This window comes from Uloborus diversus, chromosome 2, assembly GCF_026930045.1.
Source record: "Uloborus diversus isolate 005 chromosome 2, Udiv.v.3.1, whole genome shotgun sequence".
NCBI lineage: Eukaryota > Metazoa > Arthropoda > Arachnida > Araneae > Uloboridae > Uloborus > Uloborus diversus.
The window spans coordinates 180,484,300-180,503,040 of NC_072732.1; the positions used below are offsets into that span (position 1 = coordinate 180,484,300).

The 18,741-nt window shown below is 34.2% G+C and overlaps 1 protein-coding gene across 1 annotated transcript; it reads right to left on the reverse strand.

Annotated features, from left to right (window-relative positions):
* Positions 1-815: 815 nt before the first annotated feature.
* On the reverse strand, positions 816-16,523 carry LOC129216688 (probable cytochrome P450 49a1). Its single transcript, XM_054850903.1, has 11 exons — positions 16,406-16,523; positions 14,755-14,976; positions 12,386-12,547; positions 12,312-12,354; positions 10,053-10,243; positions 9,145-9,355; positions 7,279-7,438; positions 6,893-7,062; positions 6,730-6,808; positions 1,746-1,946; positions 816-1,061 (listed from the first exon to the last, which is right to left on the reverse strand). Exons 2-11 carry the CDS (start codon positions 14,972-14,974, stop codon positions 951-953), a joined length of 1,548 nt encoding a protein of 515 aa, XP_054706878.1. The 5' UTR covers positions 14,975-14,976; positions 16,406-16,523; the 3' UTR covers positions 816-950.
* Positions 16,524-18,741: the final 2,218 nt, after the last annotated feature.

Here is an 18,741-nt window from a genome sequence, read left to right on the forward strand (position 1 = left end):
AACGCTTTTTGAATCCATTGTTTATTTCTATCTCTCTCATTTTCAATTTTTAAACTTATTCTTTTTTGTGTGTGTGTGTGTGTGTGTGTGTTACGCTTTTTAAATCTATCTTTCTCATTTTATTTTAATTTTTAAAAGTATTTTAATATCTGTCGTCATTGTTTGGAGGGGAAATTTTGCATAATGTTTTTTTTTTTTTTTTTTTTTTTTTCGTTTAAGCCTGGTTATTGAATATACTTCACATGTCACAAGGGTTTTTTCAAGGTAGACCGGGTAAAGCCGGGCAACGCAGCTAGTATTATCTATGACTTAAATTTTTTATGAGTATCTTTCAGCCACCGGTATCATCAAGGTTTATTTGGTTTTAAGCAAAAAATAAATTATTTTTCTTTTTTTTTAGTATCTAGTGAGGGCCATGCAAACCGTTTTTATCTGTAGTATCTCCTATTTATTTATTTATATTTTTTTAACGGAAAAGAAAGCTAACTAAAGTAGGATTGGCAAAAAATATTTTTATTTTAACTTCAATAATTACTTGCAATCAAGACTGCAAAGTCGGGGTCAAGGAAACAAAATTGTACTGATTTTGTGGGTGAAAGAGTCGGAGGATTTAAAATTTCGGGAGTCGGAGTCAGTAATTTTTTCTCCTAGTCCTCAACTCTTCGAGCTGTGGAGCCGGAGTCAAAAGTTTTAAACCTCCAGTAGTCTTAGCTGGTGTCGGTTGTTTTCCATCCGACTCCTCAGCCCAACTTGTAACTCATCTGAATTACTTCAGATTAAAAGACACAAAAATAAACATGAATATTTACTCAAAATGTGATTAAAAAAAATTTATTGCACTCTTGAAAGATTGTACATCAAATTTAAGAAAATCAAATCGTTAAAATGAAGCAAACTTTTTACGAGAATGATTTCCCGTGAAACATCCAAGTTCTCAGAGACTTGCAATGCTATGACCGCTCTATAAAATTGAATCGCAGAGGTCTATCTGGAATGTTCACCAGTCTTGTGTGCATGTCAATATCCTCGTGATGATATTCCAATTTGAAATTCCTCAAAATCTGTAAAGAAATAAAAAATTTAGTTGCCTTATTGCAGGGGCGTCTAAGAAGTTTCGTACCTCCTGAACTTTTTCTTAAAAATCTAAAAAGGCAATGTTGTAACAAAATAATTTGAGGTTCAAAACTCTCCCTCTGAAATATGTTGATATTAAAGTTACAAAAACATAGTTTAAGGTCTTTTTTTGTCATGTTAGAAAAGGTGACATCCCGCGGAAGTTTTTTGGAATTGGAGTCTTAAAAACGTAATTTCAGAATGACTTTGATAACAATCGGTTAAGGAATTGGATTCAAGGAATCTTCCCGGCGATTTTTTCGAAATTAAAGCTTGAAATTCAAAGTTTTTTACGATTTTTGATGACATTGAAAAGAGGGGTTTCATGAACTATCTCCTAGAAAATTTTAGGAATTAAATTCGTAAAAGTACAGTTGTCGGCTATTTTTTGTGATAGAGCGGAGGGGAGGTTAGGTCGTTTGGTAGTCTTCTACAGCAAAGTTTTCGAATTTACAAACCTTTCAAGGGGAGGGGGACGATCGCCCTAATCCCCTTCCTCCTGTTGATCCGCCACTGCTTACATTCCGTTTTCTCTCACTGACTCAATAGTCTTTCTCTTAAAATCAAAATTTTTCAAGAAGAAACAAATGTATGAGGGGGTGTGTGTGAAGTAAAAAGTAAGAAATGCAAACCTGAGCTATTAGGCAAATGATCTCCAACTCGGCAAGTCGTCTTCCCACGCAACTTCTTGTTCCGATTCCGAAAGGAACGTAGGAGAATGGATTCGATGGCTTCTCGTCTTTGTCCAGCCACCTCTCCGGGATATACTGGTTGGCATTTTTAAAATACTTCTCACTACGGCAGATCTGTTGTAATATCACGAAAATGGTAGTCTGGGAAATAGAATGCACATGAGATTTAATATCACGAAAATGGCAGTCTGGGAAATAGAACGTACATAGGTTGTAATATCACGAAAATGGCAGTCTGGCAAACGGAACGCACATGTGTTGTAACATCACAAAAATAGGATTCTGAGAAATAGAATGTACACACCCTTCAATTGTTTTTCTAAGTTCACAAGTGTATTACCATAAAATCTCATAAAACTGCAAAATATTTCTTTTTTTTTCTTTTCTTTTCTTTTTTTTTTTTTTTTTTTTTTGAAAAGGTTTTATTTCTTTCTCAATTCGTTTGGTTGGGCATGAATTTTTTTCCTATACGTTTGCACTTTATTCCAGATGTTTTAAACTTTGGCTTTAGTTTTTATATGTCTTGAATGTAATGGACACATTATGTATCATAGTATAAAAATGTCAAAAATTTTAAAAATATTTTAAAGTTTGCAAAACAAAATTCTAGAAAGTTGTTACTTTATATAATGATGCATAATAGTTCTTTTTTCCCTGAAAATATAGAAATTAAAAGCCAAAGTTTGAAATTCTGGGAATAAAGTGCTAATATGTCAGTAAAAATGTCACACCTGACCGAATTGATTTATCATTTTTTATTTAAAATTAGCATACTTAAAAGTTACATACGTCATCCGTTGAGCATACGTAAAAGTTAATGACCTTTTCCGTATGATATTTGATTTTTTTTTTCTTTTCTTTTCTTTTTTCTTAGTACAAAAATAATAGGAGTGGCGAAAATGTGAAGAAAGTATTTTGTTTATAGAAATAGTAATAGATGGCGCCACGACTTATTTCTTCCCAACTCATTCTCTTTCAGTTGAAAATTAGAAAATGAAAAATTGATAAATTGTAGTGACTGGTAGTGACTAAATGAGACTGGAGTAACCAAAATTTCATTTCAGATGAATTTTTAAAAAAAAGCAGACCAAGAACAGATGTCCTAAAATCTAATTTTGCGTCAAGTCCTCAAAAAAATTAATAGTTTATAACCCAACCCATCTTTCATTAAAAATGTCAAAAATTTAAAAATATTTTAAATTTTGCAAAAAAATTTCTAGAAAGTTGTTACTTTATATAATGATGCATAATAGTTCTTTTTTTTCCCGAAAATATAGAAATTAAAAGCCAAAGTGGCTTTTTTTTTTTTTTTTTTCAAAATATTAATACACGGTTTTTTTTTGTTTTTTTTATTTTTTTGAAAGGGGGAGAAAATGTTATAAAATTCTATTTTCTGCATATTATACAAGGAATAGGAAGTACATACTTAAGTTAGTTTTCTTCTACAGAGTACTGTAAAAGTAGGAGAATTTTGTGTGAAAAGGTGAACATTTTTATTCTTTGAACATTCTTGCTGACTTCAGGGAGGGTCTTGACCCTATTATTGTCCGTTCCCTTGTCTACGCCACTATTAGTGGCGATTTGTATTCCAAATTCTTGGAATGAAGAACGAATATGTCCCCTAAGAGCTAAATGGAACATGGAGTAACCGACTAGAAAAAGGCGTTTAATGCAGGTTTATCCCCCTTTTTTTTCCTGTGGAATCAGAAGTAAAAAGTTTAAGCGCAAAATTTAAATTGAAAAAAAAAAGTTAAAAGCACAAATAGCACTGCAAAACATGTGTTTGGTGGTTATAGGATACTCCTTTTTTGATGCAAGAAATTAAATTATGAATGAAAAGACATCCAACGAAAAGCTTAAAGACGCAGTTGAACTTCTTCGCTCACATCTTTTTCCACTTACTAAGGGACTGAGAATCCTAAATACGGATCCCAATACGTGTATACAATTTGTATTTATATTTTGTACTTTTCACGTAGTTGTTCATTTCATATTCTTGGGATAGAAAAAAAGTATTTCACAAACATAACTCTTTTTGTAACTTGAAAGTCTGAAAAGTGTGTAAATATGTCATTAAGTGTATTATTTGAATATATTCATTTCAACATTTTTTTAGCTAGTGCCCGGACCCAGGACCCGACAATGATCTTCCGAAATGATTACCGAGACCTGTTGGGGTAACCATGGTCCTTCTTGGTTTCATTCCAAAGAACGGGGTATCATTCCATACATGCCAGAAACTGTAACTCATACTATGTCTACGGCTTTTTATACTCAAGTTTCACTTGCTTTTAGACCAAATTTGCCTATCTGAGAGGGAGACATTGAGTAACAGTGGCGGCTCGTGGCTTAATTTGGCGGGTGGGCCCGCTGTTATCAGGGGCACCCCCCGATGGAAGTCATTGTGACCTCCCAAAATGTTCTTTATTTGGCAAATTTGGAGTCCATATAGCTGTTTAGGCCTAGAGTATCTTCTAATTATATTTAAGTATGTGTGCATAATCATTTTTTATCATTTGGTAAAGTTCGGAGTTTCATTTTGTGAATTGACAACTTAACCACTCTCCTCTTAAAAGTTTTAGTTCGGGTTGTCTCTGACAGTTGCATAGAGTTTTCACAAATAAAAGGGAAACGGATAAAATGAAGAGAACTAAGGTGAGCGTGCCAAATAATAAGGCAATGAAGACCAATAAGACCCCCCCCCCTCTTTTTCCCATGCAGGATAGAAAATATTAGATTGTGACTGGGATCAGCAGCATTAACTTTCACTTTAACATCATGCTTCGTTTATATCAAATTACGAAACTGGTAACTAATTTTTCAAGAAACACGCAGTTTACTTAATTACCAACATGTTATTTTTATAAGAAAATTAAATTACTTTTAATTTTAATTGAGTAATCATTTAGGTTTGCTCAGCGTTAGAATACTCTAGCGTAGAAGAGGCATGACAATAAGCCCAACACGATTAAGACTTATCACTTTAACCAAATATCTAGCTTGAAAGAAAATTGAAAAAATCACACTCAATGAAGACTATTTTAGGAACAGCTTTTAATTCAAAAAAATAGTCTTAACTCTTATTATATTATCCCGACACTGAAAACCAACTGAACCTAAATTCAAACTGAAACTTAAAAAATGGCAAACGCCTTTTCGAAAATAAAATCTCCATTCAGAAATTTTGAGAATGCGCTCTTAGTTCCATAAAGAAAAATAAACGAATTAAAATAGGCATCCCATGCAATGAAATGAGTGGGAACCCAAAATATTGTAAACCCCCAATACCTGATAGTAACAGCTGTTTAAGATTAAAGAAAAGGAAAAAATGGATTAAATCAAAAGAGAGAGAGAGAAAGCGATGAGAGAACTTTTCCTTTCCCCGTGCGGTGGGCTCCGAAATTTCTGCCCTTTGCCTCACTGAAACATTGTATAAGCGACGCGAGACGAGACACATTCCTCCCACTGCTTCTACTATTGCTATTGGATGAAGATATTTTTCGAAGGGGCAGGAAGGCAGCCGGCCCATACACATCGTTCGGGGTGACGTCGCTTGCCGTTTTCGTAATGCTCGCAGTTGGTTAAGTTGTGGGCCGTTGTTGAAATGGCCTAAAGGATCATTCTTAAAGCGCTGTCGCTAGTCAACAGAAAAGGAACACTTTTTTCTTATATTAGCGATTAGCAGAGTGCTAGAAATTTAAAATCATTTCATGCCTGATTTTATTTAAAACTGAAACGCAAAAAGACATTTTTATATAATCTAATTATGCACAATTTTTCCGGGTGGGTTCGGCCCACCCAGCCCATTGTGACGAGCCGCAACTGTTGAGTAATTAAAGCATCGTTGTTGAATTCCTGTTCGTACATAAATTCATTAACTAGCGTCATAGTGCATCAGAAATCCATGTGGTTGCTCTTGAAACATTGTTAAACTATGACTGATTTTTGAGTTTCAAAACTACAGCTCTGTCATTATTTAATGACAATGTTACAACCACAGTCAAAGCAACTGCGTTTCAAGTTAGTCTGGAAGCTCACATAAATGAAGAGCAGAAAGAAGAAAAGAAAAAAAAAAACAGGCATATTTAATAGGCTGTTGCAACAGTGCCTATTAAAAAAAATATATAATAATTCTGGCAGGAGGTAAATCTCAATCCTGTCGCTGTGCTAGATATTTTACTGATTCCTATTCTACTGTTTGAAAATAGTAATACACGTAGTTTAAAACTGAATATTTAATAAGGGGAAAAACTGTACCTCACAGCCAAAAGGACGTAAGTCGCATTATGGTAATTCTACAAGATAGAAGAAACCCTTTTTTCAGGCGCATGCAAAGGTGGGACGCGCGCTCTTTTAACCCTGGTAAAAAATTGAAAAGGATTTTTCTTTTTTTTTTTTTTTTTGAAAAATTCGTTCACATGGCTCGATGCGGAATTTACTTCTACATACAATGCACTAATAAACGGAAAATCGCAATTTTACTCCCAAAAAGGGGCAAAAGGCCCCTTTAGAAACACCCGAATATAACCAAAAGGGGAGGTCCTTAACTAGGCCCCACTAGAAGTCTACGTACCAAATTTCAACTTTCTAGGACTTACCGTTCTTGAGTTATGCGACATACATAGGCACATCCACACATACATACATACGTACAAACAGACGTCACGAGAAAATTCTTTGTAATTAACTCGGGAATCGCGTCATTATGGATATTTCGGCTGTCTATACGTTCTTAGGCACTTATCCACGTGAGGTCGAGTCGAAAAAAAAACTCAATATTCATTCGGGGGTGAGTAAAATGGAAATTAAGGTTGATTTTTGAGTGAAAATTTTTTTGCGAATACAATACTTCCTTTTTTGTTAAAGGAAGTAATAATGCAACTGATTTATCAAGTTAATGAAAAGTGAACATAAAAAGTCTTACCCCAGCCGGAACACGATAACCTGACACGACCACATCGTGATCTAAGGTTCTAGCATTTCCCCGAACAATGGGGTCCAATCTGAAACAGAACACTGAGTCAAATAAATGCCATTTTATGAAATGCAGAAATTGTATTTCTTATGAAGATTTTTGGTAAGGAGACCTGATTGATTCTTTCAGACAGGATTTGAGATACCGTAGTTCCGAAAAAACTTCTGGACTGATTCGATCGCCCTTGTTGGGAAGCAGTCTTTTCAGTTCATCGAAAAGGATTTCTTGTTTGTCAGGGTGCTTTGACAGGTGGTAGAGCATGAATCCGACGGTGTGAGAAGTCTGTAAGCAAAATGGATTCGAGAATAGTTTTTAGTTGCAAATAAAATTAGTCAACGAGAAAAAGCAGTATATATGTAACTTCTATAAAAATTACTCATAAGAAATAGAAACGCTTCTGCACAATTTAAACCATAATTTTGAGATTAACTTTTTTGAATCAGCTCTTTAGTAAGACTAACTTTCAACATTTTAGCAATATGGTTGAAAATTGCTCACCGTGTCTATTCCGGCCATAAGCATGTCTGCAACCGTAACCATGGCGCCTGACGCATCTAAGCCTTTTGTCAGCAGCATGTTTTGAAGCAAAGTCAGGTCTTCGTCATCTTTTTTATTTTTCAAAGATTCTACAGCCTTGTTAATGTATTTGAAAGCAATTCTGAAAGAGAAAAAAAAGAACTGAAATTTAAAACTTTTTTATTTTTTCTTTCAGTTTAATTTTCCCCATCGTCTAAAAAAGAAGAAAAAATCTGCGAATAGTGAAATATTTTTAGTCATTTTCCAAAAGGTTGGAAAATTAATATTAGCTTTCCAACATAAACAGGTGTTTTCATGGGTAATTTCTTCACATAATTAAGCTGAAGCAAAAATTTCAAAAAATGGTATTATTATTGATATCTTTACTTTAAATGATTTTTAAAATGTGGAACTATTCCGCAAATATATATTTACAATTGCAGATAATTTGCTTTGAGATAATCAGAAGACCGCCTGAGTATTAGTTTCATGATAGCATTTTTCAAAGACTGCTTATATTTCCACACATTTCCGAGCAATGAAGCAAAGAAACTGCCACTAAATGATAGAAAGGTTGAAACAACGGTCTAATATTTTGAGGACGCGGGTGGTAAAAATATTTATTTATTTGGGAGGAGAAATTTTTCTTTTAAAATCTTTTTTTCGTCTTTTCGTCTTTCTTCAAAGAAAGAGCTTAAGAAGAGGTTACAATTGTTTGTGAACAATGTATATTTGATAGAATATACATATAAATACTATATAAAACCGTGACAATGGTACACTTTCCGGTAGTTTTTGCGAGTTATTTGCGTTTTCGCTTAATGCTTTTGTTATGAAATACAGTGATCTTCAAAGTCCTTTAATATATTCTATTTTTTCTTCCCTTCATAATTTTTATAATGTAATTAATCAATCTTCCATTTTTTTCCGATCGCAAAGAGAAGTGTTTTATTTCATCGAATCAAAAATGAGGAAAAAGACAAAACATACATAATTAACTTCCAACTAGGAAACCATACGCAGAGTAACAATGAAAAAATCAAAATAAGTAGCAATCTGAAGAGCCAAGTAAAACATTTTTTTTTTGGACATAATTATTTGCCCTCTTGTCCCCGTTGTCGGAGTATGAGGTCCTAAGGTCTTCCGAAATTTTAATGATGTGTCGCCAAATTTAGCAAGTTTTGATGAGTAATTGAAGGCATCTTTCGCACTTTTTACAAATGGATGTCCTGCCACATGCAGACAGGGAAACCGTCGGCCAAAATTGTATACCTTCAATTTCTCGCCACGTCTTTGAATTTTAAATTTTGAAGGACTTTAACACCTTATATCGCACTAACGGAGGCACGAAGGAAATAATTTTTGCTTCACAAAAATGTCTCAATGCGCTCTTGAGATTGCTACCTATTTTTCCCTTTATCATTATTAAACTTTTCTGCCGTGGGCAGGCAAACGGCAGTATCTGCAAAAATGAGTTTTCGAGATATTTGAAGAAAATTGTTTTGGATTCAATATAAACAATAGGGAAATGCCGCTATTAGACGGGGTTTATTTTAGTAGAAGCAAAGTGATCAAGCTTGTATAATAAAGCGAACGTACAATTGGATGAAAAAAATGCAAAAAGGTGAAAAATTTGCAGTTACTGCGTTTTGCATGCCCAGGGCAGTATACGTGTCGTCCCTGATTAGATTTAATTTAAGAGAAACATTTAATACTACTATTTGAAGGGTTTTACTAATCCAGATTTCGAAATGAGTTACTGCGTTATGAACTCAAACAATGCCCAGTTCTTTCTTACTAAACAAAGAAATATTTCACTTTTCCAAGCGTAGAAAAAGTAGCACTTACTCCGTAAAAGTATCAGCAGCTTTCGTGAACCTTTTCCACGTGGGAGTACTAAAATACTTCCAGTACTGAAAATTTCCAGCGAAGGCTTCTAGTTTATTCATGCACTCGAACTGAGTCTGTACGGCATTGATCATTCGAAGACTATCGGAACCGGCGGTCAAGTTGCTGGACAGACATCCGAGCCTTGTGTCCAACCCAACGAGGGCAACGGCTGCAATGACAAACAATGACTTAACTATAGAATGGCTCTGATAAGTTAAGCTATGACCTTGAAAATGTTTACCCATTTAACTAGTAAGTTACCAGCCACTCGCTGGTGAGTTAAATTTACTTTAGCTAAACAATTTCCGAAAAGCAAAATATAATAACTTTCTCGAACATTAACTATGTTTTAATTACAGTGGTTTGAATAGTCATGAGCTTTTGATCTCACACGTGGAAAAGTTAAAATAAATTATATTGACAAGCATATACTGTCTGACCACGGATTGTATGGAAAGACAGACGTCCGTTTTACAGGAGGAAATGGACGCATCTATAAGTTTTTAGAGATGTCAGCTTTTGCAGATGTATGTTAGCCTCTAAATTAAGCAGAATCTCATTCAAATAAGCGGAACATGAGCATGAAATTTTTACTTTTCCCCTTTCAGATAGACTCGACTTAACTGGATGTTTGCCAATTCCATACAATCCGTGGTTAAACAGTATCTACAAATTATATCATAACAAAAGCTCATCGAGAAAATCATTGTCTCAACCAATAATTGTAACTAAAAATAGTGCGAATGATTTAATTTCAAATTTAATTATTTTTTCGATGTTTTCACCTTGGAATTTAACAATCAAAAACTTCTCGTCAAGTTTAGTTTTGTGTTTAAGAAGCTCTACCCGGAAATACTGTCACTTACATTCCAAAGCCCAATTGTAGAGATTCAAAAGTAAATCTGGAAACTCTTGCTGCTGATCTCTCTCCTTGTATATCCTGTCCACGAGATCCTGTGCCACATCCTGCATCGGACTCAGGTAGGATTGGATCGCTTTGGGTTTCATGAGATGTTTTTGGACTTTGGATCTCAAATCCCACCATTCCGGTCCACTTCTATCGAACACATATCAAAGGAACATAAAGAAAAATAAATATGACAAAAATTCACAGATCATAAAATGCCATTGAATCCAGAACACTTATGACAAATTGATTAGCAGAGAAAAATGTTTTAAAAGCAGTAAAAAATGCGGAAAAATTGTAACATCTGAAAAAATAATCAAAGATCAAAACGCATGATGAAAAATTTAGCTATAAACGTGATTTGCAAGAAGCAAAGGAGTCAAGTTTTGTTTTTTCCAACAGACAACTGATTCTTTCTACTGGGTAAAAAAAAAAGTGTGACTACGAAGAGAAGGTGGATGACCCTGAAGCGAGACCTCATTTTGCATCATTTGTAGTAAGTAGAATCAGCTAGAAAGCACCTAAAAGTAAGAGTCGTTCTCGCTGATCCTATCTATTACAAAATAACAGCAATCAACCTATTACAAACGATACAAATGATGTTTTCGCTGCTTCAAGGTCATCCGCCTTCTCTTCGCGGTCAAGCTTTAAGAAAATATCGGTTTGTGGAATTGCTCTCTAAACCAAACTTACAGGCTGAATGATATCTTCGTTGAGTTTAAGACATTTGTTTTGGTGACAAAGATTTCACGTTTGCCATTGGATATTAAAAGAGGAGAAAAGATTATCACGTTTCTCTGATTCATGCATAAATTCCCATGCTAGACAACTGTAAATTTTATTAGCTGTTTAAAAAATAATAATAAATAAATATTTTTAAATGTTGCTTAAATGTATGCGGGTTATGCGTCGGTTAGTAAAATAAAACTGAGTTTCAGCTGTTAGTATGAGCACATATAGCTTGATAATGGTATATGCGTTGTAGTAAACTGTATTTTGACTTAATTTTAGGCATTGGGGTTATTGCTGTGAGTGAACACTGCTTATTTCAAAACATTTTTCGTAAGAGAACTTTGCTTGTTTTCTCCAGCAACTTTTTCACGCACTTTTTCTAACTTAAAGAAAACTTCAGTATACAGTAAAATATGGGAGCATATGAATGATCCAAGTTCTTTAAAACTGGATTTTAAAAAATTAGATCCGTTTTCATGCTTTGACTAAAAAGGTGAAATTTAACATTAAACTAGCAAATATTAAACTATTTAAATGGGTTACTACCAAACTAGATAACAAGTCCTCTTTCTTTGAAGATAATTAGTTCATTAGTTAAATAAGGGTCCCGATGGGGGAGAAGGGGGTTTGGAAAAATCTCTACCTGCCCTTACTTTGGGGGGATGGGGTCGCCAAACCCATTTTTACGTAATATTTTCCAAGTCGATATTTTATATTAGAAATCGCGCGGTCAAGTGGTTTGGCAGGGATGGATCATATTTCATTTGCGTTTGGAAGGTAAAAAACGCATTAGAATGAGATGTTCTTTACTTGTTTCAAATAATGAATAGTGTGAAATATAATAAAAGAACCCCACTATGTATGGCATGTTTTATTTATTTTTTGTATCGCATCATATGCAAAAAAAAAAAAAAAAAAAAACGTCAAAAAAAAAAACAATCAGTGTAGATTCCAACTTTTTAGTAAATATCTGTACCTGAGAGCAAGACTGCGATTATCCGTTTATTAGTGCAATGTACGTAGAAGCAAATTCGACGTAAGAAGCCTATTCGTGCGGTCGAGCCATATGGACGTAATTCTTTTTTTTTTTTTTAAATGTTTTTTTTTTTACCAGGGCTTCTGACTCTGAGGATATTTTTTTACACAAAAAGGCTTTTAAAAATGATTTAATAATAGTGCATTTAATAGCGATTCTAGTGATGTAATATTCGTACTAAACAGCAAAATGGAATCTTACGTACCCGTACATAGGGGTAGGGGGGTCAAAAATTGCCAAAACCATCCTTACGAAATTAATGAACGGCCCCGAACTGACTTCAATGAATATCATAATTTCTACCTAATTGTAAAAAATAATTGTCCCTTGGAAAATTATTTAGAGTCAATGCAGAAAATCAACAGTCGAATGACTTCTTTTATTCAAATTTGTTTTCAATCCTGACTTCAAAAATAAGCTTAAAAGTTTTAATATCTTCTCATCACTTACAGAACCATAATCCCTGTAGTTTTGTACCACTGTTTCCTTGACTCTCTGTATGCTTTTGAGGGTAGTAAATTCGCCTCTTGACGGATAGGAGCCCTCTTGCCGGAAGATGGTCTCCATGTCCGCAGGATTGAACGAGAGCACAGCATTCAGGTGGCCGAATCTCTCCCGCACCACATCGCCGTAGATTTTGTGCTTCTCCCGATCTGCTTCATGGAGTTTCAACAGGTTGTATTTTCCTGAAATGAAAAGGATCTTTACTAACAATAAAGCTGAAAGTCTGTATGTCTGTTACGCGCATGCACCTAGACTGTTCGGCCGATTTTCATAAAATTTGGCACAAAGTTAGTTCGTAGCATGAAGGTGAGCACCTAGGCACCTAGAAGTGATTTTTTGAAACTTCGATTTTGTTCTTTTTCTAATCCAATTTTAAGAACATTTTATCGAGCAAATTATTATAACATGGACGAGTAAATTATCATAACGTGGGCTAGCAAATTATCATAACGTTGACTAGCAAACTACTAGATGCGACCGTGAACGAGCAAATGAGCATCGCAAGTTGGCGAGAAATTCATCATCCATTATTTGTAAATATACAGGTAAATCAAATGACCTTTTAGTTTTCTACTACGGGTTAAGCCGTGCGAGTACCGATAGTATGAAATAAAAGCAATAGTCACACAAAATTTCAATTAGCAGGTGTTGCGGGTAGGTAAGGAGGAATAGTTCTGTACTTAGAGCAGAAATTGGAAATTGGAGGGAGCAAGTTCAATCATTGACTGAGAAAAAGCTGAGGCAAACATCACAAGTCAAATGGTTCAACTACAACGATTGGAAGACACGTATTACAATAAACTAGTGAAGGAAACCTGATTTCTTCCAATAGTTTACTTTAAAATAAATCAGGGATTCTTGCTTCAAGAAAAAAACCTTCACTCTCTCTACTTTTTATCCCTTCTAAATGGTTTTGCAGTGTCTATGATATCGTTACAAACTATAGTGCAACTTAGGTAAGTTGAACTCCGACATTGACAATGTTTACCTCATTTTCATAGTATTTTCATAGGGAAGGGGAATTGGCGCTGAATTGAGTTTGGTTACTTTCGTGGTTTTCAAATAAATTCCAACTCAATTCCGTGGCAACACAACTTTTTTCACTGAGCTCTCCAAAAAGAGGTGAACATTGTCAAGGTCATAGCTCAGCTAGCCGGAGCAGCACTATTTGTGTAGATTAAATGTTTCATATTATTTCAATGACTTTTAAAGTTTTTTCCCCCCACCGTTGGTAATACAGCATATTTATTGTCCCAAATACAGAAGCTCTGTTGTCCGTATTTTCGTAGTATAGCTCAGTTTTGACTAATTAGCACATTATGCACAGACAGTACAGCACTGTACTGTATTTTACGCTTATTAATATAATTATTTCTAACGAAAAACTGTTTGTGTTCTAGTATTGCAGTAGAAATAAATATTGCAATAAGTGTTCAATACAGTGAAGTGCTGTACTGCTTTGCATACTATCCTAAGTAAAAAATATTTTACTCTGCGAAGCATCCCCCCTCTCTCTCTCTTTCTCTCTCTCTCTCTCTTTCTCTTTCTCTTTCTCTCGATCTCTCGCACTCTCTATCTCTCTCTCTCCCTCTCTCTCTCTCCCTCTCTCTCTCCCTCCCCCCCCTCTCTCTCTCTCTCTTTCACTCATACAAAGAGAGAGAGAGAGAGAGTCTATGTTCGTATTTATGACACACTGGAAAGTAGACATACCGGAAAATAGACATCTACTAAATCTTACTACTAAAAATAAAACCAAGAGTATGTGTAGTATGTATTCAGTGCTGTGGTTGATGGAAAACGCGGGGAAGTCGTTTGATTGTTTACTGAAGAATAATGCAAATGCAACATGTAATTGCCTTTACATGTATCAAACATGGAAAGTCAATTAAATGCTAATTTTTTAGCATAAAATATGCAGCTAAACAAATAATTTATCATCATTTCACACATGCGTAGAAAGGTGATTAACCATTTACAACAATTATTTGCTTTTGCTTTTCGAACGATGTATTTTACTTTGTAATTATTTTAAATGAATAGTTACGCTTAATACAAATAAATCAGCGATGTTAAAAGGATATGCACATACATTTCCTAAAAGCCAAAAAATGATAAACATTTTTTACTTTAAATTGCCATAAAACACAAAAAATAAAATAGACGAAAAATTTTAACTACGCATTCGGTGATCGGCAAAATATGGTATTCGGTGCATCAATAATTTTAGACAAGATTTTGATAAAATCACACAATGTATTGTGCATTTCAAATAATAAAGCGGAATATTTGTGTGTTTTTCGCGCAATTAATTAATCATGCTTTATAAGAAATTAATATTTCTATACATTTTGCAAAATGCTTTACACTTGCATAATCTTTTGCTGCTTACCTATAATTGGCATGTAGGTCCAGGAGCTTCCAAGAATCGGCACCATGGGTAATTTAGGCATTTCCTCAAAGGGCTTCGCAGCGGCAAGTTCAGCATCGTAGTAACTGCTGGCATTTACAGTTGCTGTGGCAGAATTTCTTACGAGTTGCGTAGCAAAATTTGAAAAATTCAATCCCCTCTGAAACAAAGATTTCGCTATCTGCTGCTTCATTTTGCTCATTTCTGGAAAAAAAGGTATATCGCAAAATAAATATTTGCAGCCTCTTTTTGAGGTTGTTTCCTTCAGTAAAAAGTAGTACTTTTTGTCACTGAAATTGATAGAATAAGCAAAAAAAAAACATGGACCCAGAAAATACTTCTATTTTCCCAACAGTTATTTTTTAATTAATTTTTTAAAATGTCCGATTTTTCAAAGAAGGCGTGATCTTGATAACGTCACAAATGATGCTCTTTGGCGCATCTTTCTACGGCGGTTCCACCTTATGATAACCAATAAGCGAATTAGAATTGCGCTCTACGCTTGCTAGTAACCATATCTTTGGCAACACGTGTGAGTAAAGATGCGAATTAAATATTTTAGACCGTGAAAATTAAATATTTTGCTCTGTGAATGGCAACACTGAATAGCCTTTCATCATTTGTGATGTCAACGGCAGAAACGTAAACAATGAAAGCGGAACCGATTTAAATATTTTTTAACAATATAAAACTTTGTCAAATTATTTAAAAAATGGTCAGATCCTATGTTTTTAAGCATGCTCTTTCAGAAAAAAATACTTTTAAAATTTTGGAAACAACCCCAATATAGCCATAAAAAAAGCATGTATCCAGGAGTAAGTAAGTAAAACTGTTAGTTAAATACCAGAAACAAAATAATATAATTCACAAATAAAAACGAAAAAAAAAAGAGAAATTTGAATTGAATTTTTCATGTATTCTGCAGAATTTAATGGCGTTTTAAAATAATTAATATCCTTCTCCATGAGATTTCTGTGGCTTAAAGCTTCTTAATCGATAAAGAAATGTATTTGTGTGCGTTTATCACATCTCTAATGTAACAGATTTCTAAAATGGGTATCACATCTCTAAAATGACTGACCCCTAAAATGTATATCACATCTCTAAAGTGACAGATCTCCTAAATGTGTGTCACATCCCTAAAGAAACTGATCCCTAAAAGGGGGATCACATCCTCGAAGTAACAGATCTCTAAAATATGTGTGACACTTCTTTTTGACAAGAAAGTTTTTCGCGGGACAGTTTACAAATATGGTTTAAACTGTCAAAAACGGTCAAGTGTCGAAAAATCTGCCAACCCTGCTAAACATGTAAACGCAATTTCCGTTACAAATTCGTGCAAAACAATGCTGAATTCGACAATATATATATAGTAGTCATTCTAGAGTTAAAAACAGAATGATCTTAGTACGTTTATATGGAAATGGGTATGTGTAAAAACATGCTTGACGTCAAGTACTCCGTTGCAAGTTGTAAATAAACAAATCCACAGGGGGGAAACAAACAAATATGGAGATAATTTAAAACCTATTAAACCCATTTAAAAACCTATTCATATTCATTTCAGGATGAAAAAAACAACAGATACTCATTTTTACAACAAAGTATCACCGAAGCAAAAAATTCCACTTACGGCGTTTCTTGCGGGAGTTATGATTTGTCAGATATCTAGAGGAGTGGTGTTACAAAACGTTATTAACATTCAAGGTCCGACTGCAAGTATCCTATTGCGAATGAATCTAGCTTTTTACAGCTGCGAGCGAAAGAGATAAATAATGATAACTGAGCATCTCCGTTGCTCGCGTGAAGGCTAATTTCATTGTAGATACCCCCTCCAGAGAGATAAGAGAAATTAGCTTAAATTTTTTTCGCCTTGCAGTGAAACAGTTTCAACGCTGTAGCTCTTCAGTCTCAACGACGAAGTATAAAGGGAGGGCGTGCAAGTAAATTAGTAGAATTCAAGGGCTTGGGTCAGAAATGTAACAAGCCGCAAGAAGTGACTTTTCGATCAAAAGTTTTATTTCTCATAACTAAAATTGAATTAAACATGACAATGGGGTGGTTTCCATCAGTCAAAAGTATTTCTTTTAGTCATTGAAATGGATAGAATGAGCAAAAAAAATAACATGGACCCAGAAAATACTTTCATTTTCCCAACAGTTTTTTTTAAATTAATTTTTTAAAATGTTTGATTTTTCAAACAAGGCGTGGTCTTGATGACGTCACAAATGATGCACTTTGCCACATCTTTTTACTACGTTTCCACGTTATGATAATCAAGCAGCGAATTAAAATTGCGCTCTACGCTTGCTAGCAACCATATCGTTGCCAATACACTAGAGGTGCGACATCGATGGCAAAACATCGATGTTAGAAATTGAAACATCGATGGTATTGATACATCGACCAAAAAACATCGATATTTTAAAACATTGGCCTTTTTATCAATGTTTAACATACATTTTTTAAGATACTACACTAATTTAAGCAATACAAAAGAATACATCCCCGACGAATATATTGAAAGTACTAATCCTCAAATCATGAATATAATTTAATAAGAATAATTTCGCAACATCTTGGTATTATAATGGGACAAAAAATTGATAGTAAGACAAGCACCGATTAATACAAACTAGTTATAGTAATAAGGAAATATTTTCAAACTGAATGAAACTTAAAGTAAATTTACATAAAAAAAGAATCTAAGAAAATATGTATCATAGCACTTACCGTCTGTTGAATGATGAGGAAAAGTCGCGCTAATTATTTTAAAAATACAAAACTAATTCTAACAATTATTTTTAAGAGCAAGAAATATGTGTTGTACTGTTAGCTAATAATTAAACACAAATTGCATGTAATAAAGGGACGACTTGTTGGGGGAAATCGATAAGTATCCCCGAATATTGGTGTTGAATGTTTGGAGAAAAAGAAATTTGTTTACTTTGTTCTGCAGAAGAGCATTTCTCTTTTCACAGACTGTCCCACCAGTCAGAGAAACGTCTCTTTCCGATGAAACAGAAGTTGCCATCACTATCCAATACTTTAAGGTAACTTTTACCAGCTCTGAATTTTTAAAGTTATAGTTTTAACCGTAGTAACGTATAGGATTTTCCTTTAGTTTAAGAACTGGAGCCTTAAAATAGACTGCAAGTTCTGAAACCAGACTACCAGTGTCAGGTTCTTGCAATAGCTTTGACCTCGATCTCACACTTCATTTATCTTCTACCATCTTGTAGTGATCTTCCCAAAAACCATCCTCTACACAGAAAAATTAATCTAATAAAATAGGTGCAAAAAAAAGATTTTTTTTTTGGGGGGGGGGGGCTACTCTATAAGTAAATTTAATTACCTAGTAAGAAAATTGAAGCAAACTTTATGATAATTTTCAATTAAAATGCAAAAACATCAACATTGAATAAACATCGAAACCAAAAAATAATAGACAGCGAGAGCGAACCGGTTCCCATGTCTATGCAAAACATCGATGGTCCAAGAACATCGAAAGTAAAACATCGATGTTTTAACAAAAACATCGATTTTTCCAAAACATCGACATCGATGTATCCCACCCTTACAATACACGTGAGTAAAGATGGGAATTAAATATTTTGCTCTGAGAATGGAAACACACGTTCATCATTTGTGATGTCATCGGCAAGAAATGTAAACAATAGAAGCGCTCCAATTTAGGTATTATTTTTAAAATATTAAACGTAAACAAATTTATTAAAAAATGGTGCAGATCCTATGTTTTTAAGCATGCTTTTACAGAAAAAAATACTTTTAAAATTTTGGAAACGACCTCCATCATTTGGAGAAAAACATATCTGGTTTTAGTATTGCAGAATGTAAAATGTAGAATAACCTATTAAAAATTCCACAATTATTTTTTTTTTAAGTCGGAAGTTGGTCAACGAAAAATTCACATCATGTGGCATATCACATTCCTGCCCCGAGCCCTTC

What these genes read in the sequence shown, in the direction of transcription:
- LOC129216688 (XM_054850903.1), bottom strand. Translation starts at nt 14,974, where the DNA reads ATGAGCAAAATGAAGCAGCAGATAGCGAAATCTTTGTTTCAGAGGGGA. An exon ending in GACCTACATGCCAATTATAG is followed by an intron (nt 12,548 to 14,754) that starts GTAAGCAGCAAA and finishes TTTTCATTTCAG; the next exon opens with GAAAATACAACCTGTTGAAA. An exon ending in TCATTTGCCTAATAGCTCAG is followed by an intron (nt 1,062 to 1,745) that starts GTTTGCATTTCT and finishes ATTTCTTTACAG; the next exon opens with ATTTTGAGGAATTTCAAATT.